This window comes from Engystomops pustulosus, chromosome 6 (assembly GCF_040894005.1).
Source record: "Engystomops pustulosus chromosome 6, aEngPut4.maternal, whole genome shotgun sequence".
Lineage (NCBI taxonomy): Eukaryota > Metazoa > Chordata > Amphibia > Anura > Leptodactylidae > Engystomops > Engystomops pustulosus.
In genome coordinates, this window is record NC_092416.1 from 51495350 (window position 1) to 51520413 (window position 25064).

The 25064-nt window shown below is 39.2% G+C and overlaps 1 protein-coding gene across 1 annotated transcript in view; it reads right to left on the bottom strand.

The window, feature by feature from the left end:
• LOC140135062 (uncharacterized) overlaps window positions 1-25064 on the bottom strand; it is a 75418-nt gene that overhangs the window by 36360 nt on the left and 13994 nt on the right. The window contains exons 2-5 of the mRNA XM_072156060.1: window positions 11625-11699; window positions 8989-9038; window positions 8195-8248; window positions 172-322 (exon numbers count right to left, since the gene is read on the bottom strand). Coding sequence (XP_072012161.1) covers window positions 172-322; window positions 8195-8248; window positions 8989-9038; window positions 11625-11699 — 330 coding nt within the window. The remainder of the gene's footprint in view (window positions 1-171; window positions 323-8194; window positions 8249-8988; window positions 9039-11624; window positions 11700-25064) is intronic.

The following is a 25064-nucleotide window of genomic DNA, read 5'->3' on the forward strand; positions in this document are numbered from 1 at the left end:
CTTTTGTGCGGTTTAGGAGTCATTATGAACCTTAAAGATGGGTTCAGTACATTCACAGTTCGTACTAGAGCTGCACCTTTAGACCACAATCATAAGGAATTGCATAAATAGCAAGTCAAAATCAAGAAGTTTGGTTAGTCACATACATTCCCCACAGCGTGTCACTCTCACCTTGTAGACCGGCGATCTCATTCTCCTTCTCCCTCTGGAGTTGGGCCAGCTGTTGACTGTGGAGCTCTGTAGACTTTCGATGTTCTAGTTTTAGGTTGCTGTGCTCCACCTGAAGGTCAGAAAGCTGCTTCTTTATTTCTTCATTCTGATTCTAGCAGAAAATAAATAAGATAAGTGCCAAACGGTGCCATCTCCATGCCCCCCCTACCAGGAGAGGAGGACAACGCAAGAGACCCCTGCAAAGTACAAGGCAATGGCACCAGCAGTATATGGTCCGGGAATCACATCAGAAAACATACTAAACATTTTATATCAAGAACTCATAAAATAGGGCACGGAAAACACCAGACACAACTGGCATCTATTCCTACAAACCTCCACATTTTCCCTTATGGAAATACATTGAAAACTAAGATATACAAAGACCAGAGCAGCAATCCGGTGCAAGATTTTCAAACCACAACCTGCAGATGAACAGCACCCAAGGACTAAATAAAGTGTACATTCATTTACTCAATGTTGTAGGGCCCCGCATTCTTCTTGTATCATATAGGTGGGGCCCACACCTAGCACCCTCTTTTATTGGTTGTTTATGTCATAGCATAAAGAGTTTGTGATATAACATAAACAAGTACAGTGATAATACACACAGTGATGTCACAGTACAGGGATAATACACACAGCGATGTCACAGTACAGGGATAATACACACAGTGATGGCACAGTACAGGGATAATACACACAGTGATGTCCCAGTACAGGGATAATACACATAGTGATGTCACAGTACAGGGATAATACACACAGCGATGTCACAGTACAGGGACAATACACACAGTGATGTTACAGTACAAAGATAATACACCCAGTAGTGTTACAGTACAAAGATAATACACCCAGTGACGTCACAGTACAGGGATATTACACACAGTGACGTCAAAGTACAGGGATAACACACTGTGATGTCACAGTACAGGGATAATACACACAGTGATGTCACAGTGCAGGGATAATACACACAGTGATGTCACAGTACAAGGATATTACACACAGTGATGTCACAGTACAGGGATACTGCAGACATTGATATCACAGTACAGGGATAATACACACAGTGATGTCATGGTACAGGGATAATAAACACAGTGATGTCACAGTACAGGGATAATACACACAGTGATGTCACAGTACAGGGATAATACACACAGTGATGTCATGGTACAGGGATAATAAACACAGTGATGTCACAGTACAGTGTAAGTAAATGCTGCAGTGAAGTGTTAATAGATACACTCAGTTCTGTATTGAAACTTAGTCATACTTAAAGTAAATGTTTGCCATGCTACCATAATCACTCACTGCTCCCCCTTTTTGGAGTTGATTTGGGCCTTTAGCTGATGGACCACATAGCAGCTGCTATGAAGGCTTCCATGTTAGTTACGCCTATGATTTCCAAGAGTGGAACAGAGTTGTTTTTTTTTTTGTTTTTTTTTAAATTGTAAAAAAGTTCCAGATTTTATATATTTGAGGATACAAGTTTTAACTTTCAATACCCCCGAAGAAGGAGAGGAAATACATTTAACAATTTTCTCAGAGAAAAATCACAGTCTTTTCCCAAGCAAGAAAAAAAGATTAGCAAAAGAAATTACAATCACATGGAGAAAAAGTCCAAATAAAGTCCAAAGACTTTTGAAAGAGCGCAGTATTCTCTCCATAAAAATTACATTCCACAAACCCACAAGTCTGGCTTAGATTGTTCGGAAAACGAGTCTTTAGAAGGAGCTGAATAGAGATGTGTCCATTACTGAGCACAATAGAACGGCAACATCACAAAGCTACCAATAAATATATCATTATGTGCCGGGCATGGCAGGAAAGCCAAGGTCTGCCTGTAATAACCTTCTATTTATGCTGCAGCAATGCTCCATTATGGGCCTAGGCCGTACCCACTGCCTTTCAATCCTGTAGTGTATGGAAAATTACAAAGTACCAAGTAGTTACAAGGACATGAAAAGAAAAATTGCTACAGTTTAATAGAATTGAAAAGTAATAGAAAGATCAATTAGAGGCATTGGAGAGAGCTGCCTTTTTATTTCAGATTAAAGACGACTAGTCCGTGTAGTTTCTGCGTAGACTGGGGGATACAAGACTAGGGTTTGACGACCAAAAACATCCGAAAGGGACAAGAAAAGGCCAAATATACTTTACACTTGTTTTACCATTGTGCACAGGTTAAGAGGTCAAAGAGAACCGATCACCTGGTTTTACACCACTAAACTACTACCCCCCTCCGTTAGGGGATGACATGTCCTGTATAGAAATCCCTGTTATGTGCAATGTCACCACTTTACCTATAAAATCCAAAGATGGGGGCTTCTGAAGTGTCCATCCCACTGTAAAATGCAATGAGAAGTGCCATATTTACCTATGAGGGAGAACTTTTTCTATATTATTCTTTTATTTAGGATGAAATGCATACAAATAACAGGGATGCAGGTCCATAGTAGAGAACAGATCAGAGGGAAAAATAAAAAAAAATAAAAATCTGATATCCAGTAACATTCATTACAGAGATTGTGTGGTTAAGGGACGAAGCTATGAGGAAAATTTTTATAGGTAAAAGGGTGAGATTTCAGGTAGGTGGGGTTTGAAATTTCCTTTCTAGAATTCCCTCTTCTAAAGGGTACTAGTACCACGTAAGCCGACCGAGTATAAACCGAAGTACCCAATTTTAACACAAAAAATGAGAATGACTCCAGTATAAGCCTAGGACGGCAAATGCATTGGTCACAGCCTACACCCAGTATATAGCCAGCCAGGATCCCCCAGTATATAGCCAGCAGTCCATGCCCCCTAGTATGTAGCTAGCCAGCATATGCTCCCAATATATAGCCAGCAGCCCCCCCCCCCTTGTATAAATCCAGTGCCTGCCCTCCTGTATATAGCCAACAGTCCCCTAGTCTATAGCCAGTGCCTCCCCCCATGTATATAGCCAGGAAAAATAATAGAAAAAAAGTCCAGCAATGTGCGGATCCAAAGAGGAAATATAAAAACATAATTTTATTGGAATCATGTTAAAAACATCACGATGCCATGGCAGGAATAAAGAAACATCTGACGCGTTTCAAATCAAATAATATTCTTAGTCATAGATACACATTAGTTTGGCACAGTTCGATATACCCAGTAATACCAGAAGCATAGGATGACATAGGGACACACCTCCATAAGGACGTCAGGACATACCTACCCAGAGATCACGTGATAATGAGAAAGAAAACTATTGAGTGATTACAACAAAGATAATTAACGGAACATGAAAATTATGAAAGATGAAGTAAACATGAAGAGAAACGCATATTTATATATAAAATATATATTTATTAACTTACCATTTGTAGTAAATGTATTTTATGTATTTTTTAATGTTCAGTTAATTATCTTTGTTGTAATCACTCAGTAGTTTTCTTTCTCATTATCACGCAATCTCAGGGTAGGTATGTCCTAACGTCCTTACGGAGGTGTATCCCTATGTCATCCTATGCTTCCGGTATTACTGGGTATATCTAACCATGTGCCAAGCCAAACTATTATGTATCTATGACTAAGAATCTTATTTGATTCAAAACGCGTCAGATGTTTCTTTATTCCGGCCATGGCATTGTGATGTTTTTAACATGATTCCAATAAAATTATGTTTTTATATTTCCACTTTGGAACCGCACATTGCTGGACTTCTTTCTATTTTTTTTTCCATGGACTGACTAACCTGGACATACTCCATTTTAGGTGAGCTGTCTTTTTTTCTTTTTTCTATTTTTGAGAAGCCCTCTATGCCCAGCCTATAAAAAAAAAAAACAAAACAAAAAAAAAAAAAAAACACACGAAAAAGCCTCTGTACTCACCTTTCTGATGCCCCCTGCAGGTCCTCTTCTGTAGTTCCGTCTCCAGGCCCCTGTGCGCTGCCGACGCATATACCATGATGTCAGCCGCTTGCTGACATTGTGTGCGTTGATGACGGCGTAAACACTATGATGACGGTAAAGGCTGGCGTCATGGTGTGTGCGACGCAGCATGTAGGGACCCGACCACAGAGCTTCAGAAGAGGACCTGCAGAGGGCTTTGGAAAGGGGAGTATAAAGATTTTTTTTCATAGACTCGAGTATAAGCCGAGTAAGGGTGTTTCAGCACATTTTTTGTGCTGATAAACTCGTCTTATACTTGAGTATATAGGGTAGTTTAGTAGGGTAAAATCTTGTGATCGGTTTCCTTTTATTGTTGTGATCACAAGTAAAGGGATATGGTCCCCTAATGTGCTCCTTGTGAATGGAGCAGTAGAGGACAGGGGGCTGGGAAACTCCCTGTAGAATAAATTTAGAGCTCTCTTTTTGAGAAAACAAACCTCACAATATAAAGTGGTATATTTTAAGAGGCACTCCGTCCAATCAAAGGGGGATTCCCCCTCCATAGTGTCTATGCTTGGTATTGCATATAAACACACTTTAACTTGAATGGAACTTAATTATAAACAGGTCATCTGACAAATGGATGTGACATCTAAAGTAGTAGCAGCAGTCAATGGAGAGAATAGGAGAGGGTGATTGGTGCCAGATCCCTACCATTCGGGTAAGAATGGCCTATCCTGAGGACAGGATATAAATATGAATGTCCTGGAACACCCCTTTAATGAGTGCACATTTTGTTGATGTAAAATGTAAAATTAAGTTTTACTTTGATGTCAACCATACATATTATTATGTTATTGATCAGTATGGAGGATGTAGCCGGCCCACCGCAGGAGGTATAAAGAATGAATTTGAAAGCTAAGCAACATTAGACTTAAATAATCCACAATTTGCATAAACATTCATTTCGGACAATATTTATCATGTTCAATTAAACCATTACTACACTGGACTCATCAGCAAAATAATGGAGGCATTTGTATTGCTGGTTAACTAATGTCCGAATGTTTTCCATTAATTCAGATCTACTTTGGAGATTCAATTATCAAGTAGGCAGGGAACCTTCCGGCTGCAGATAGAGGAGGCCCTATTAGTTCTCATGGCAACAGTCTATGAGGAAGAGGATGGATTGAATGACAGGAGCAGTGATTGGGTTTCGGATGACATCATCGTAGACAGTCAATTCCTTACAGTCTTTAGATTGCACTTCACAGACACCCATAAAACCATAAGAAAATCTGGAAGAACTTTTTAAGAAGTTGCTGATCTGAAATCATGTCTTCTTATCAGGTTCATAAGGTAAATAATACAAATATAGGGGACTTAAGGGGGTTGTCCGACTCTTTAAAAAAAAAAAAAAAAAGTTTCAAAAAAAGAAATTTGTACCAACCTCACAAATGCTATTCACAGAATTGTTTTTACTTTGCAGCTGCTCCTTCTCTGCCAAATTTCCACTTAAGCAATATGCCAATGAGACTGAAGTGCTTTGAGAGGTGTTAGTAGAGCACCTCAGAACTCCACCTCCATAGCAATAATAATGCCCCCTGCTATACTTCCACCACCAAGCACCTTCTCTCATCCTTCCCTCTTCAGCTATGTCACTACTGTGTCCAGTGAGAAGTGGAGCCAGAGCCCTGAGGTGCTCTGCCATTGCCACACAAAGCACTTCAGCCTCATATGCTTATTTCTGAAGTTAAGTTTTGGCATGAAAAGAGAAGCTGGCAAAAAAAAAATCAAGATATGGGCGGGGGGTATGTGTGGGCATATCCCTAGATAACATAGCAGGTAGATAAATGAAGCATTTGGGTGAAGCATTTGCTTTAACTCAACATGATCTATAGCGATGTTTGAACTTTAAACTGAAGGGTAGAAATTCCATCCAGCTTTGTTTTGGCGCTCTAAAACACTAGAACAGTGTAAATCCAACATGCAAGTGTTGATAGATAGGATATAGCTATCGCTATCCAGGGAATAGAAACTAACTTGGGGGGGGGGGGGGCATACTATTAGGACCCATCACAAAATAATGGGGGTTCCCAATATAACAGTTGGTCACTTCATTCACTCTAATACAGTCTGGCAGAAATGGCCAACCACTGTTCTTGAGGAATAGGGACACTATTATGGATCTGACGATGTGAAAAGTATCGTCCTTTATCTGAATAGATTATTTAACTATAGCCCCTTCTGATTTGTCTAGATTATTGAACTATAGCCCCTTCTGATTTGTCTAGCATTGGTGGACAACTTGGTCCAAGGTTTTATCTATCCCACTATACTTGATTCATCTGGATGGTCCATTTCACTCCCGGACTAGGACCCTGTGCTCTCTGTACCCCAACGCTAATTACAAGCTGGTTTAAGGTAAACCTCCACCTATACGGGTTCAAGGATTGATATCCCTTTGGTTGTTTACCACCCTTTTTCATAAAACACTACTCTATGGGAATATATGGAAATATATGGGAATGGTTGGCAATGATGTATCAGGGGATTAAAGGGTTAGATAACTACCTAGAAACTTACATGTGGATTTTTTTATCTATACGTTGAGAAGTCTGAACCAGCCAAATCCACGGTCCATGGATTTTTAATTAGGGTTGGATGAAGCTGTAAATTAATTAAAAACTTCATTAATAAAGGATGTGGACAGTGCAGCATTCTGCAGAAACCTTTAGTAGAGATAAGCACTAGCATGAGTTTGTCTACACACAGCAGAAATCCATATGGGGAAATCGTATTTTGCTCCCTTTCCCTACCTTATACTTCCAATTCAGGAAAGTAAAGGAGAACCATTTAACAAATTAGGAACATGGTACTCTTCCTTAAAATAGTACTAACAAAATCTACAATTGTTTTGGATAAACTTAATATCAAGCATGACATTATATATACAATTCTAATGTTTTTAGGATTAGTATCAAGTTTGTTTCCCAAATGCTGCTCATCCACAGAGTCAAAATATGGATGATAAAGAGCTGCAATTTCATGGGTGGGAGGACTTTTATACAAGTAGTATTTAAGTCTCTCTTCAAAGGGGTTGTCTGGACTTCAAAAACATGATAGCTTTAGCTCCACTGTATACAAACGAATGGATTTTTTTGCAATACCATGAACTACCTTGGAAAAAAGCAGACATGTTTACCTGATGGACAACCCCTTTAAGCTTGAATAAGACCTTTCATTACCTCCACCAACTACAACACTTTACATCCTTTAATAGGTTTCAGGGGGTTCCGGTAATTTCCTGAACTTTGGCCCCGGACTGCAATGATCAACATAAGAGTTATTAAAAGTGTCTGCAATAAAGCTTTATTGGTTTCCCTTGTTCCTATGATAATCCATAATTATGAAAATGCTATTATCACAGGGTCAAAAAAAAAGTATTTGTCTGGAGTTACACTGTCAAAATATCAATTCCAACTTACATACACATATATTCAACTTAAGAACAAACCTACAGATCTTTTGTTAAAATAACAATTAAAAATATTAACCATTTTAAAAATAAAAATTCTGATCAAGTAGTGCATTTGATCTGAAACACAGCACACACCAACATTTTCAGCCTTCATCAAATTATGTAATTTAATAATAGGTAAATCACATTGTCATTTATGGTTTGATTAGCTCCATTCCAGTATGTATTGTATTATAGTTTATTCATGAATTTTTTCATGTACATTTAAAAACGCTTAAAAATATTTTTCAGTGGACTCCTATTTCTTTGACTCCTATTTCTTTGATACAGATCTTGCTTGACGAAGGTCGAGATGACCAAAACATTGCCCTATTTTTTATCTGTTTTGCATTCATTCACTAATGTGAATGACCTATTATGGTGAAGGTTAATATTTGTATCACGATTCTACCGATGAAGGAAAAAAATGATATATATAGGCAATAGTTCTAGCGTTCCTGTGGCAGCAGCTGGTTGGCTTCTTTGGTAGATATACTACTGATTTATGGAAACAGTTATTGACCAATATATCGGAAATGTTGACTTTATGAGATAACCAATGTGATACAAGTGGACTAATGTGGTCACTAGTTCTTACCTTGAGAATCTTGTGTTGTGAACTAAGAGCCCCATAACGATTCATAGAATCTTGCTGAAAGAAGCAGAACACAGAGTTAAAACCAGGTACAATACATATCTCATCAATAAATATCTGGTGCCGATACAGATTATTGGGGGTCTGACCAGCAGTCCCTCTGTGACCTCTGTGATAGTGACAGAGTTACCGTCAAGTCTTTTAACTTCTATACCGCTGCCTGGTCTGTATTCCATGCATTTCAAATGAACTACATGAGGACTCTCTGTGCCCAGTTCTCCCAATCACTAGAGGTCACATCAGGGAGACTCCACACAAAATGTAAACTCCAGTAATCTACTATTGTGATACTTTCTTGTAACATCCCCATTAAGTGGGTGCCAAATTGTTCCAAAGGGATGAAAAGATATAAAAGACAGAATGGGAGCCATGGCTTTGGAAAGGACCTCACAGTTTTTTTTCCAGAATTTTCATTTAACGTTTCCAATACTGCACTCATCTAACATACAAGCACCAAATGTTCACCAAATGAGGATGTGGGCATTTTGCACATCAAGAACTCAAGCAATTTATTTATAAAGGAAGCCATTTAACCTAAAAAGGTCTACTGCCGCCTTAAATTCCTATGACTTCCTTGGAACAATCTTCAAAGTTATTTTAATTTTCAGACCATCAGCATCCAGATTTGTAACCCGCAGTGAGATAAACACATCCTACACCTCAAGGTTCTGGCATCCTGCACATGTGGAAAACCTAGACACATGCTGGTATTGTCTACACCACCATGGACCACTTACCTTCTCTTTGTTCAGGGCCTCCTGGGCCTCCAGTTTATAGACTAAATAATCTGTACAGAGGAAACAAACAAAATAGGAACAGTCAGATTGAATTTCAGCAAAAACAAGACCTACAAGTGTACACAAACTACAAGAGATTAAAAGAGACTGCACTCCCACGCCTTGTCACTTCTGCTACTCACTTAAGATTACAGATATAATAATTTACAGGAAACTTCTACAAAGATAAACACTATTGTTTTTAAAAAGAAAAAAAGGTCAAACCGTTTCTGGTCTTCAACTATAAAATGTATTTAGAGGTTATATACACACAAGAAGTCTACCTTAACTCTTTTCCAAATTAGTAATTTTCATTTTTTTATACTTCAAAAAGCCAAAACTTTTCCAAAATGACACTTGGTAAAAATTCAGGTCACTCGTCTGCCTATGGAGGGAGGAAGGGTGTAGAGCACTCACCACTGCCACCTCCTCCTCTCAGCCCTGTGCTCACCAGATACAGCAATTTATTCAGCAACTTATTGCTCCCTGCTCTGCCACAGTTTTCAATCGTGTTGAGGACAGAAATACAGTAGAAAGAAGGAGGGGAAAGATTATGAGCTACAGTCATAATCCAACACTGTGCTCACCTCCTTGTTCCTCATGAAGGCCCAGGAATCCCAGGAAGTGTTGCTTTAAAATAGCGCTGAACGAAGCATATCCTGGGCTACCCAGGACTGCAGGAGTAATCCTTGAGTCACTCAAACTATCTAGCATACTCTTTACTGGGGTGACAGCCTGGGTGCCCAGAGAAAGGGATCTGAGTGCCACCCCTCGCACTCATGTCATAGGTTTGACCCCACTTTCCCATAACATCCTGATGGGGAAAGGGTGCAGTGATCGTTTTCAGTTGCCAGCCTCTTGCATCACCATGTCTAAAATGTAAAATGTAATGAGATTCTACACTAACTATAACATCACCAGTCCAATAGAGTCTAAGAAGATTTTTACCAGGGGGAGTGAAGATTATATACGAGCACAGGGCAAGACCAAAACAACAGCTACAATACTAATGAAAAAGCAACAACATGCAAGTAATACTTTGCGAACAAACCGTGATAGAACAAGAAAAGGGAAAAAAAAAATCAAACATACAAATCATGCCAAGGTTCTGAAAGGTATACAAGAGACATAAAAACAGGAGCTAGGTACAACAAAAACTCAATAACCAGCATAAAACTGTGCCAAGTGGTTATCAGACTCAGTTGGTGTTTGTATGAAACAACCAGCTGAGAGGCATCGGCTGGTGATGGGAGGATACTATAAAATGAAAAGGAAGTCACAAAAAATAAGCATAGGGATCACATGACTAGGTCCTCCAAAATCAGGCAGTTTATTACACATTAAAAAAAAGGCTGAGAGCGAGTTATGGATTGGTGGCAAAGATGCAATAACATTTGGATCAGGATTAGCTCTATAGCTTTGTGAATGCAGGTCTAAAATAGAAATTGTAACTTGAGGTTTATTAAAAGTGAAATAGTGGAAAGTATACGGAAAATTAATAAATATACACATAATGTTGATAATTTTTCTAAAAGTGCAATGTCTCAACCTCCCAAATTCCAAAATCTATAGATGTCAATGTAGGCCTTGCTGGAATTTCCTACTCATCTCAACCTAATACTCTGTCAGCAAAGAAGTAGTCCTATAGTTAGGAATGGATAAAGCAATTTTACTTTATTTTCCCCAAGCGGCATCACAGGATTATAGATGTTCCCTAAATACAAAGGCCAGCTTTGATATTTAAATGTAAGATGACTTGGTTGATTTTGCGCATCTGAGCTATAAACTACAGAAAAGGAATAGAACATGAGGACACCAGAAGGAAAGAGCTTCAGCATCAAACACCGAGAGGAAGACACTTTAAGGAAAGCAAAGGGCATACTGGAGACGATCTGTCAAAGGTAGGTGTGTGGGGGGGGGGACACGCTGCATTATTTGGGTACCACAATATCTGGAATACCTACTATAGACTTATTTTAGTAGATGCAAGTACATAACATACAGATACTAATAAATCAAATTTTTAATAATTATACAGAAAGTTATTTATTTTTTAAACTTAAAAAAAAAAATTTTACTCCAAAACTTAGCTAGTGTATAGGAGACAAAGGGTATTTTCCCATGGAGTTTTTGTAAGTTGACAAATTTACTTTTCAAACTTTGAAAAAAATACACAAGTTTTATACTTAAGCTTTTTGCAATGACCACTTTTTTAAGTCCTTTTGGCATCATCAAGTCTCCTATTGCTATTCCAACGGCAGAAAGAAATCTGAATTGATTCCATCACAGCAGTTTCTTAAAGCGCCATAGTAAATTTTCATATATCTCAGCATTATCTGTCCAAAATGAAGAGAATGTGATCATGAGAGTAGATATAAGATACATAAAAGCAGCAGAGGCCCAGCAGCTTCATGTTAGACATCAGCATAGGACATTATAGAACGCGCTTGTAACAGGATAGATGTGTGGAAGATTCGCCTGGAGAGAAGCTGCTTATATGATCGTGAACAAAGGGTCAGGAGTAGGTTTTGCTTGCCAGAGGATAAAACGAAACCTGCTGTTTTACAGATGGTAAAAACAATAGGCACCGTACTGACCTTCTTTTGTCTTCTTGTGCTCACTCTTCTCCTTCTGTAATGACCGTTCAAGCCTTGACCGATGCTCGTACACAACTTGGGATCAAGAAGAAAATATTTGTTATATTCTGAGAACTTTATGCTGCCCATATGCAAGACACAATATGACATTAGCAATGTAATAGCAATAACATTTTTGCTACATTTTCTATGACCATAAAAACATTTGTAGCCTGTCCAAAGTCTTCTGGCACTACCCTCCGTGTACCAAGGGGTTGGGGGGGTTGTAAGGTCGTTGCGGGTTATGATAAGGATAGGTATCCCTTACTTTTTTTAATGTTAAATTAGACCAAAAATACATGTCTAAAATTACAAAACTTCACAGGCAGCTCTGAAAAAGTTAAATCATGACGTGCACAGCCACAGATCATGTGATAATAGTTCTATCTAGCCTTGTCTGACGGGTAAATGCACTGTGCAAATCAAGACCATATGACGACAATTTCGAGAATGATAAATTACTGTCTTTCAAAATAACAGGGAGTTGAGAGCTGAAAGCCTGTTCCGTAAGAACAAAGTGAAGCACCAAAGTGAGGCTCTATTCACATCCTGTGGTTACGGGAGTGGAAGTTTTAGACCATTATTTTTTTTTTCACTTTGTTCTGAAGACCCAGGCGGATGCTGAAATGGGATTACAGATTTATGCCAAAAAACGATCTATAAAAACACTTCACTTATGACCACAGGTGACCAATGCAAGTACATGGCAGGGACATATTGATCACACTTCCTATGCAGCAATAGACTGTTCTTCAACTATTGTTCAAATATGTATCTTCACTTTTATTATTATGCAATTTAGTGTAAAGAATTAAAAAAAAAAAAAAATGCTGGTATAAAGGACTTAAAAGGCATTCAGTATAACCAGTAGTGGTCTAGAATATAGGTGGTTTGGGAAGTAGCCCGGTCCAGGGGACCCAAACCACCCATCAAAATTTATACTCAGCAGGAACTTTATCCATGAAATCCTCATACCGTATTTTTCGGACTATAAGGCGCACAAAAAATCCTTTGATTTTCTCAGAAATTAAAGGTGCGTCTTATAGTCCAGTGCGCCTTATATATGAACCTTACTTACAGACAACAGCTGCCTTGAACTGTGCACAGGTCTGCCACCTGCTGGTCATTCATCCTTATAATCAGGTGTGCCTTATAGTCCGGTGCGCCTTATATATAAACCTAGAAATTTTAACAGGCATTTATTGACGGTGCGCCTTATAGTCCGAAAAATACTGTACATTTGTTGAAGGTCTTCCAAAGGTCCTGAAACCGCAGATTGAATGTCGGCAGAAGCAAAGCATTGTCTATCACCCAAGAAGCTGGTGCTAGTACCATATGTAGGAGGCGATTCCAGACTTGTAGGGGCCATAATATTCATACGGAAGCAAAGCATTGTCTATTCCCCAAGAAGCTTCTAGTGCCATATGTAGTAAGTGAATTCCAGACTTAATGGGGCAATAAAATTCTTACAGCGCAGGGCCCATGGCAGGTTTAATTCGCCCCTGTGTATGGCACCTAAGGTGTAAGGGGGAACGGGACTATCACGTTCCTCATATGTAAGAAGGTCACCTCTGAGGCTTGCAGGCGCTTCCAGTGGTCCTGGGGCATATAAGTATATGGAAAAGTGCAACCAGTTTTCCTAATTGAGACCATGCGGGGGTTACGTGTACACTTTATGGCTCCTCTCTTTACAGCAAATATTAAAGGGGTATTCTTGTATGGGCATTCACATTCAAATTTCATATATATATATATATATATATATATATATATATATACACATTTCTTCAATTAGATGTTATTGTGTGAAGATAATTTCTCATAAATATCGTCTTATGGTTCCGTAGAAACAAGAATGTGTCCTTGGATACAACCACCTCTGCTGGAGGGATCGCACAGGGAAACAAAAGGTTTTTTGTATATGAAATGTCTTGGAGTTACTGCAGGTCCCACAGCCGTCCAGTGATAATGATTGCTGAATCCATGTGGTCAGGCAGGACTCCATAGTGCATGTATGACCAGAGCTGACAGAGTGTGGGGTGGTCGTATCAGAGGAAGCTATCACATTTCTAAGGAACAACATTGCTACATTTATGAGAAATTATCTTCACACAGGAACATTTTTTTTAATAATATCCAATTGAAGAAATGTTTACATATGGCAAATGAATTAATATTAAATGTGAATCCCCAGATGGGAAAAACCCCTTTAAGAGAATAAGAATTCTAAAAATAAAAAGTTGAACTTCACTTTCAATGATGGTCTCTCTGTGCTTCAGATTTAGTCATGGAATCTCTTCAAAGTTCAATCCCTGATTGATCGTCACGTAGTTCTCACATCTAGAGCACTGCCTTTATCGCCAAGTGCAGCCGGTACATCACCACATAGGACTCAGTGTAACATGTATCTGCTGAATAGATAATGCATTATCTAGGCACCCAACACTCCTGTATCTAGACACACTTATTCTGTATCGTGCTCCTTAAAAAAAAAAAAAAAAAAGAAAACCACACAATGGCATCAAGGAGAAGCATGAGGACATTGTTCAAGGTACACAGCAACCCCTCCTTTACCACCCCATCAATAATAAAAACCACAGAGCAACAGGAGACCACATAAGCTTGTTTTGCATGGAACTGGAGTGACCAATAAATCGGAGGGAGTTCAGTTTGCAGTGAAAATGCTTTAAACGTGTCAAAGTACTGTTGTTGATTTGAGAAGTAGAATTTTTTCTTTAGAATTTTCCTCTTTTTATTTACACTCACAGACAGTTCTGTCACTTCCTGCTCCGAGAGGGGCAAAGAGCTGCTTCATTCACATTTTGGACAAAACAACTACACATATGGAAAATATAAATAACCACTGTAATCCATTTCATAGAAACGGGGTTACAAAATGAGGATTATGGATAAAATATTTTTTGTGGGTTTTTTTGCTTAAAAGATACAAGCTTCACCGCTCTCCTCATCCACTAGAACGCAAGCCTCATTACACCACCATCTGAAAATAAAATCCTCACCTCGGGTCTATAAACACAAAAATATGTTTTGCTTCCAAAGCTTAAAGGTTGTAATTAATAAAAAAAAAAAAAAAAAAGTCATATCTTTGCCTCTGGAAGGAAACTATAACATTGCACAACCTGATCTATTGCACATATTCATGAAATATAGGAGAGAATTTATACGGCTCATTTGTGGAGAGCTAACCATGATCAGCTTCAAGACCAAAGTAAATGATGGATGGCTGTTAACACTTTCATGTCTAGTCAACATTCCACATAATAATGGAACTTTCCAAACTGTATAAACCTCCAACATTCGGACAGTATTAATTTTACTCATGTTGTGGTGGTAAAATGGCTATGATTGTTAACCAGTTGAAATTTAAGTGAAATTTAAAGGAATTAATACACTGGGGGTGGAGCTTGACATGAAATCAAATACTTAATAGAATACCTGCATCATGCTCAAGCACTTAACAACAAGTAATTTCTCTACATTTCCCATATTCGCCTCAACACCAATGCAATTGTATTGGTATATATGGTCAAACTCTAAAAATCAGTCAAAATACCCAGCTATTATACTAGGAACAGTGGACATCTTATCAAGTTCTTTATAGGAAATCTACTGCTTGTTTTCAGGCATTGTGAACCAAACATAGCTTGAGAAAGCTGTAGCTACACTGATGAAGAAACATATCTTGTTTAATCCCTGAACCGAGTAGTTTCTCTCAAAAATACAAATTATAACATTCAGGACCTTGAGAAAGCTGAGTGCCCTGGCTGCTGTACATAAACACATTACTTCCACATACACAGGAGCTTGCTGAACTGTCCAGACAGGACTAATCAACCTGAGCTGGATGACTCATACACAGCAGCAGGAGAGATGGTGCAGCAATTGCTTACTTCTGTCCATCAGGGACAACACAGTGATGACATATTCTTGGCTTATGCTGGTCAGGACAAGGCTGAAGTAGTGCATAATTAGGGTGAGGAGAAGCGCTGATGAAGAAATAGGTGCAAGGGTGCCTCATCATAATTTTATAATTGTTTTTAGCAAAACAATTTGCAAGCAAGATATGTTTCTGCATCAGTGTAGCTACAGCATGCTCAAGGTATGTTTGGTTCATAATGAATAAAAGCAAATGGTAGAGTTTGTTTAATCGTTAAAAACTACATGTAGTCAGTGAGGATATATCCAAATAAAATCAGAATTTAGTATATTGGTTGTTGCTGTGCAATGGAAATTCCAGCTGAGGGTTTTCTGGAAAATAAATTTTTGTGCCCAGAATTGACAACTCGTGGATTGGAGTTGGGGAGGAAAAATAAAAAAATAAATTTGAGGTCAAAATGAAAAGATGCAATATTTGAGCCCAGACAAACTCAAAGTAAAAAGAAGAAAGAAAAAAAACGCTCGACTCCAAAATATGTCACAAAGATGTCCAATGAACCTGACAGATACCATCACCTGCCCACCAAGAATTAACCTATTTGGCCCCATAATTTCCTCAAATGGATATTGAGCAAAGCCCAGACAAATATTGAACTCAACCCATTTGTCAGACAGATATTCAGAGCAAATCTTGTGGTTTCATCTTATACGTCCAAAATCAAAAACCTCCTTTAACCCCTTAAGGACCAGGCCCTTTTTCGTTTTTGCGTTTTTATTTTTCACTCCCCACCTTCAAAAATCTATAACTTTTTTATTTTTCCATGTACAGAGCTGTGTGATGGCTTATTTTCTGCGTAACAAATTGCACTTCGTAGTGATGGTATTAAATATTCCATGCCGTGTACTGGGAAGCGGGAAAAAAATTCTAAATGCAGTGAAAATGATGAAAAAACGCATTTGCGCCATTTCTTGTGGGCTTGGTTTTTACAGCTTTCACTGTGCACCCCAAATGACATGTCTATTTCATTCATTGGGTCAATACGATCACGGGGATACCAAATTTGTATAGGTTTTATAATGTTTTCATACATTTACAAAAATTAAAACCTCCTGTACAGAAAAAAAATTCTTCATTTTGCCGTGTTCTTGCGCTAATAACTTTTTCATACTTTGGTGTATGGAGCTGTGGGTGGTGTCATTTTTTGCAACTTCTGATGACGTTTTCAATGCTTCTATTTTTAGGACTGTTCGACATTTTGATCACTTTTTATAGAATTTTTTCTATTTTTCAAAATGGCAAAAAAATGCCATTTGCGACTTCGGGCGCTATTTTCCGCTACGGGGTTTAACGCAGTGAAAAACGGTTATTATATTTTGATAGATCGGGCATTTTCGGACACGGCGATACCTAATATGTGTATGATTTTTACTGTTTATTTATATTTATATCAGTTCTAGCGAAAGGGGGGTGATTTGAATTTTTATGTTTTTTTAATATAATTTTTTTTTTTTTACTTTTTTTTATTTATTTTTTTTACTATTTTACAGACTCCCTAGGGTACTTTAACCCTAGGTTGTCTGATTGATCCTACCATATACTGCCATACTACAGTATGGCAGTATATGGGGATTTTGCATACCATCTATTATAATGTGCAGATCGCACATTATAATAGATAGCCTCGATCATGACAGCCTGGGATCTTTGTGTGATACCAGGCTGTCATGGCAACGGATCGCCGCTCCCCGGTGACGTCACGGGGAGTGACGATCGGAGCCAAGATGGCGGCGCCCACGCGCCGCCGGCTCTTTAATGCCGCCGGCAGCTTTGCCGGCGGCAATCGAAGGGTTAACACCCGCGATCGGTGCAAGCACCGATCGCGGGTGTTAGCGACGGGCGTTTGCTTCATTATGAAGCAAATGCCCGGTGAGTATGAAGAGGGCTCAGCCTGTGAGCCCTCTTCATACTCCCCCATGCGCAGTAAGACGTAAGGGTACGTCTTATTGCGCTATGGGGTTAAGGAGGGTGCACACATGGTTGTTGTACACACAAGTAAGCCACCAGTAGAAGATTCCTGGGGTCCCAAACTATTTGTCCTTGCTGTCCATAGCTTTAAGCTGTATTGGCATCCTGAGGGCAGGTGGGCATCCTTCAAGCTAAAAGTTACATTACAAAATTGGCCATGCCAGCTAAAGATTTCAACAATGTAACTTATTTAAGTGTGCCATATTTAACATACAAAGTCTGACAGAATTGTGTTGTATGCCCTATGTTAAAGCTGCACCAAAAGAAAAAAGTGGTGCACTCTGGACCAGAAAACCTGAATCTGCCACCATCTGCACCCTACACAGGCAAACTGCAAATATTACACTTGGCACTGGTCTTAGTAAATGTGCCCCATCATTCTTAAAGATATATCAAGCATAATTTCTTCTGTATACAATATAACAATGACTGCGTGCCCATCAGACATGGTTGTAGCGCTGCCCCCACTGGATTACATTCAGAAAGATTTTTCGTTGAATGACACCGAGACGTTAGTTGACAAATAAGGATGAATGTTTCAGCATTTCCCAGGTTCAATAGGTGGCAACAATGATGAGGACGTCTCCATTTGCAGGGGTAGGCTGCCTAGATTCAGCTAACAACACCGAGTGGTTGGCAATAGAGTTCTTATGCAGTCATGTAAACTATTTACTGAAAATATTCTTTTTAAAGAAGCAGATTTGTGATCAGTATGGTAGGTAATAAAAATGTACAGCGGATTGGTCCACAGCTCGGAGGCAATTAGCTCTTTTATCATCTCATCTTCCCTCTAGCTCCCCCACAGAAAATACAAAGGATTTCAGGGCATCTTCTTTAATGGATGAAACCTCAAGTCCTCCAGATGTTACGGGATACTATGTTATATGCTCTCCTAATAAATTTATGTAATCTGAAACACAACACCTATAATCACCTTTTAAGAACTTTTCCACCTTCTGTGTGGTCCTTTCTGCCATTCACCATGAACAGAGCTGGCTGTGGCAGATTCTTTATAGAATACAGTGCAAGACAAAAAAAAAAAACACACCCCCTTTCAACATAAAGGTCTCTATAAAACCTGTTAGAGGCAGATCTGTCTTGTACTATTAATAATTTGTTGATTTTATTCAGGATGCCGGCATCTACAAGTTTCCTGCAGGTTACCTCAGTGTCCCTGTAGATTTGCCAGGCAACTCTATGAAAAAGAAAAACCTCTTATATGTGAATTGATTTGTTTAGGCCCTGGAGCCGTAGCAGATCAGTTATACTGGTTAGAGCAGGCCCTGGATTCCTACCTTTTTACATTCATGGCAGCAGATGAACATTGAGAGACATGCATACAGATCAGATGGGCTCGATGGATAGCAAGAAACCATTACATACTAAACTTTCAACAAAATGTTATTAATGGAAAGTGCAGATGATAATCATATGATAATGCTACACTTTGTTACATATTTTAATAAATCATTGCAGCATTGTGCTTTTGTTTTTGAGTTACAGTTTTTCACTTTTTCAGTTTACAGACCTGTATAGAGCTTCATTTCTTATAGCTTAACTATAAAATAAACCTCAACTTACCGGTAATTACAAACCTAAAGAACCCATTGTTTATGTAACTACCTGTACTACAATACCAATGCATAGCAGTCTATGGGCTTTTTACTGCAGCTCCTGCACAATGAGAGGCCGAAAAGTAGAGACTCCCAACAGTCATGGCAATGGCTACCCCCGCTGACATCATTTTGAGGCAAGGGGTCTGGTTCCGGTTTTATCTTTCTCCCTACCTTTCTTCATTTAAGCAATAAATCAGCATTCTGTACTGTCCTCCAATGACAACTTAGGATAAAAGGAACCTGACAAAGTGTCTAATGCCTTAAAGGGAGGTTGTCACAAGGGACCTAATTTTCAGTAAAAGGCAGGTTACAGAAGCCAATTACACCTACATTGCAAATATGCTTTTCTGCCCTTTTAAAGCATTTGCATTACGATATAATTGTGTGTTATAACTTGCCTTGCACCCTGACAGAATCCTTTGTGTAGTCCCATGGGTTGGGCTTTGGTTTGGATGTATTTCAAAAAAACATGTGACTTATATGTGCTGCAGATTCCTCAGCTCTTGGCCCCCAACTTGTGCTCCTGTACAGCTCCTCCCTTCGGCTTCTTCACAGAGGTCAGTCTGGTGTGCTGACATCAGTGTGAGAGGGATGAGCTGTACAGGAGCACAAGGTGGGGGCCAAGAGCTGAGCAGTCTGCAGCACTGACAAGTCATGTTTTTTTTTTTTTAAATGGATCCAAACCAAAGCCCAACCCCTCGGACTACACATGATTCTTTTAGGGTGTAAAGTAAGTTATAGCACACAATTATATTGTAATGCAAAGGCTTAGGGAAAGCAGAAAGGCATCTGTGCAATGCAGCTGTAATGGGCTTTTGCAAATTTTTGACAGTTTCCCTTTAACTCTTTACAGACAGTCCCTGTATAGTCTAATATCCTAAGAGAGAAGAATAATCAAGGGAAATATTCTATCGGTATGGAAAGAGTTAATCATAGGCTTTCTTATCTGTCTGAAGTTGATGGACCTCATGTTTTCATATACATTGCTCACTGCAGGAGAAAGAAGATGAAAAGGGCAGAGAGAAGATGCTTTACTTAATGATTCATATTACAAAGTGAACTACTATCAGCGGATCTATTCATTTCTGAAAAATTACTCTTTAAGTTTAAGTCACAAATCAAGCAAAAACAGAACGGATATAGTGCCTAATCAGCCAAAATCTAATATGGAGGAACTTATATCAGAGACAGCAGATTGGGTTTTGGCTTCCCTAGAGTATAAGCATTGGTCAATCATATTTGTAGGGTCAAGTTTAAAGAGATTGATGAGATACAGAAAACATGGTCCGGAAAGAGCTCCAATTTCAACTATGTGCTGAGTCTAGTTCTGTAGTCCAGACCCATTACCTTCTTTTGAAAGTTATGGAGGTGAAAGAATTGTCAATAATGCACCAAAAGGGCATAATGAAGATAACTAGATCCATCTAACAATACTTCATTCAGGATACTTGTGCCAATTTCAAAGTGTGGCTTACAGTGTAAGCAGTCTGCCCGCATGGATTGTATCCGATAAGATCTCCTGCCAGCTGTCTCTTACAAATGGAACCGAGAGATCCGGTGTACGATTACCGCCTGCCAAAACATTCACATGCCGTAACTACCAAGAGCTGCGTGGCAATTATCACAATGTCTACTATTCCCGGTCATCCCAATGTGAGGAGCAGCACCAGAATCAGTTTCTTGAAAAGCTGAAAAAAAAATATATATTTTGTACAGAGGCAGCAAAACACCCTACAGAGCTCTACAAAACTGTAATTGTAGCTACATACTTACATATTTTTTACTTTCCTAATTAAACCAACTTTTAAACCCATCCTGTGTGTCGAAGCCTGTATTTATAACTTCTGAGCCCTGCATTTAGCAGCACGGCCTATAATCTCAATTTTAAGGATGTTGGCATTTCAGAGTAAATAACAATGTACATTCCCAATTTAAATATAGTGGCCCATTGTGTGACAGTGTTGGTTAAGCAAGATAAATCAAGCAAGGACAGAGGAAGTAGGAAAGGTGCAAATATGTCCAAACCAATACATCAATTAAATAATATATGCATATATTAAAAAAAAAAATTCATTTAAAGGAAATCTGCCATCAAAATCCAGCATGATAAACCAGGGACACTTACTCGTAGACCCAGGCACCATGACTATGATAATCTTGTTACATTTGTTATCCATGGCCTCCTTCTTTCTAACATCAACTTTTAAAATTATGCTAATCAGCCAGAAAGGCTCATGGGGGGGATGGGGGGGCTTACCAGAGCCCCTTTGTGCCGTAGCTTCACAGGCTGCTAAATGGTCTCCCCCTTCAACACTTTACACTTCCCCAGTATTCTGCCTGCTAGATCTATGAGCAAGTGTCCCTGGTTTATCATGCTCGATTTTGATGATTAAAAAAAAAAAAAAAGTTGGATTTCATGTACCGGAAAGGTGATTCAGAGTATATTTGGAGTTAGGAGAGAATTTTTACCTTTATATGGGATATTTGGTGTCCAACTTATAAGGATTTTTACCTTTCTCTGGACCAACACTAAAGGAAGGAAGAAAGCTTGGTCTTGATGAACTTACTCTATTTCCTTTTCACTCTTTTCTACTTAAAGGGAACCCGTCACCACTATCTTCACAAATACAGGTAGTTGCAGGTTCCTATAGAGCTCTAGTAACTATCTGACACCCTGCTTGTAGCTAAAAGTAGTTTCCCTCAGATCCCCATAAAATCAGAGTAATCTTGCCTGGTATCTATGCAGCTTTGGAGCGAGTCCACGGGGTGTGGCCTAATGTCATGTGACCAGGGTGACAAAGGTCCTTGAGCTACTTAATATGAAAACTATACCCCATGTACATATCTGACCACATAAAACAATCACAGCAGCCTGCATGGACTCCTACTCCTCTCCATGCAGGCTGCTGTGATTTCATGACATATATGCTTAGTGTACAGTTCCTAATGCTACTAAAGCTATAGGACCTGCAATGATGTCACCCTGGTCACATGACATTATAGCAGCATACAGCAATAGGGATGGAGAGGAGCTGCTGGACTCAGCCCGAGGAGGCCACGCCCACCTGGACACGCTGTAGCCATGCTTAGTTACCAGGTAAAACTATAAAGTTGAATATATGGGAATCCCAGGGGAATATTTTTTAGCTTCAAGCAGGGTGTCAGATAGTTACTAGAGCTCTATAGGAACCTGTCACTACCTGTATTTGTGAAAATAGTGGTGACAGGTTCCCTTTAAACTATATATTGGTTTAGAATTTAACCATTTAACGTTTGGCTTATGGGTAGCCCTATAAACATTCAATTCGGCCAAGAAACTAGGAGAACCCATAAATGTTCATCAAACTTTGCAAGCCAGGGCAGAGGTAACAAACAAATAAAAAGCACATTTACCCTCCTTTGATTTCCAATTCAAGGCTTACGGTGGCCAATGACAGGGAATCAGAGGTTTCAAATGAACACAGCGATGTCTTGTTTCAGGTCACCAGGGCCCACTGATGAACAAAGGCAGTCTGCAACGAGCAAACATACTCTGCAGGTTTCAAATAGCGAAATGGGGCAGCAACCGAAATTTCTGCAATTTTTTTCGTTGCACGCAAATAAAGCCCTATGCATCAAATAAAAGGGTTTAACAGAAGCTACAAATTAATCCAAGAAGCAATCATATATAAAAAAAAAAAAGCAAGAGATCTGTCATGTTGCACACTAAATGAAAAAGCAGAAATTTATAGCACATGGACGCCCATCCAATTACACAGAGGCGACAGAAGACATGCCAACAAGACACCGGCTAGAAGAGCCAAGATAGAAAAGGTCATGTCCTCCTCCCTCAGGCGCTGACAATCTGCAGAATATGTGACCCACAACTTGGCGGCGCAGGCAGAGAACAGAAACTGGGACACATATTTACATACATTGTAAGTGACACTGTAACAGCGTAGGCAGGACCTTACAAGGTTCCATGAAGACATGCTCCTTCCAAGAACCTCTAAAAGATGGACACAAACTTCAGATTTACTAGCTACTTGACTGTGGAGAAGCTTACTATAAGAAGTTAAGATCATATAAAAAGTATCTGCCCCATGCATACATGTATATACAGGATTTCATGATCTTCTACATTATTAAAAAAAAAAAAAAAAAATAGTTGAAGATTGCAGCAGCTGAACTTTTACAGGTTCCCAACTACAACTATGTTTAATATGTTCAACCATCAGGATGAAGGATTGTAAACCAAGCACACGGACATACTGGTGTGTGCCCACTCTGGCAGGATCAGCTCTTTTAGCTTCTTATGTGCCTGTTTTTTTTTTTTAAGGCCTTACAATTATGCAAATGAGCCTGAGGTGCTCGGGACTTAATTAACAATTATAGAGCATGGAGCATAACAGGCTCATTTACATAATTTATTAAGCCTTTTTGGATAAAAACAAGGGGTTAAGAAGCTAATAGAAGAGCAGGTTCTGGGAGAGGGGGCAAAGACCAGCATACAAGTCTGCTTGGATTACAATACTTGATCCCACTGGTAGATTTCCGTTAAAGAGCACCTGTCACCATAATTTGACCCCCCTGACTAACAATGTCTGCTGATAAAGGGTTACAAGTACGCCCCATATCACCTTAAATTAGCTACTAGTAGAGCACTGTACCTTAAGTACAGACGTTTTTTCTGATATGGAAATTAGGTTTTCCAACTCATGTCTGGTGTTTGTGACTCTTCTCTCCCTCAGGCTGGCAGCGAATAACCCCCATTATTCTGACTAACAGCACTTTGTCTCTTCAAATCACTGCTTTGCCTCCTTGTACTTAGGGACCGCCTGCTCATACTCAACTACAGACATATAAAGCTCTATGTATAGATGGGAAATATTGTGTAAATTTTTTTACATGACGCAATCAGTGACATAATTGCAGGTCCTTTAGCCTTCGAAGAATAGCAAACTGTACACCATATATGTGATTACATGAAATCACAGCAGCCTCCAACGAGGATGGAGAGGAGTAGAAGTCCATGGAGGCTGCTGTGACTTCATGTGGTCAGATACATGCATGGGGTACAGTTTGCTATTGTTAAGACGCTAAAGAACCCGAGATGATGTCACTCTGGTCACATGACATGAACTGTGACCAGTGAGGAGGCATGAGGAGGATAAGATGGGAGGGGCCGGCCAAGCAGGACATGCCCCCCTCTGATGCCTGGTAATATAAAATAAGAGGTGATTTATGTGGATGTAAGTGAAACAATTTTTAGCTTAAAGGAGTGTATCAGTTAGTTAATAGAGCTCTATATGAACCGGTCATTGGCAAATGTGCAAATGTGGTGACATATTCCCTTTAAAGGTCTACTTACACTAAAATAATGTGTCATCATAGATGCCCTTTGACTTCAGCAAATCCAAAATCCTGATTCCCCCTCCCCACTGGAGTAGTTGCCAACTGTAGGTCATATAAATGCTAAAAACTTCCAACTAATGGACATTTCAAGTCCCTTAAAGCAAGAGCTCCTCTTATAGTTCTGGAGATGCCCTCTATGATATCCATATCCCCTAAAGTGGCATGTAATAATGGATTGCTTTAGCTAGACAATTCAACCTAAAATATTTAACAAAAAGTACCATCCTATCAAATTCTACCTGCACAACGTTTCTCATGACTTCTATTATTAAAACTCTATATGCTTGGATGGCGGAAATGTAGAGTTATAAAAGTTATAATTACCCTGCGGTGCTCAGGCTACGTCACCTGAGCACCTTAGAGTGCATACATTAAAATACAATGCACTCTACTTGTTGTGCCAGCGTCCGGGAGGGGTGGGGCACTGCATAAATTAAAATACAAGGCTTGGGTGACATAGCCTGAGCA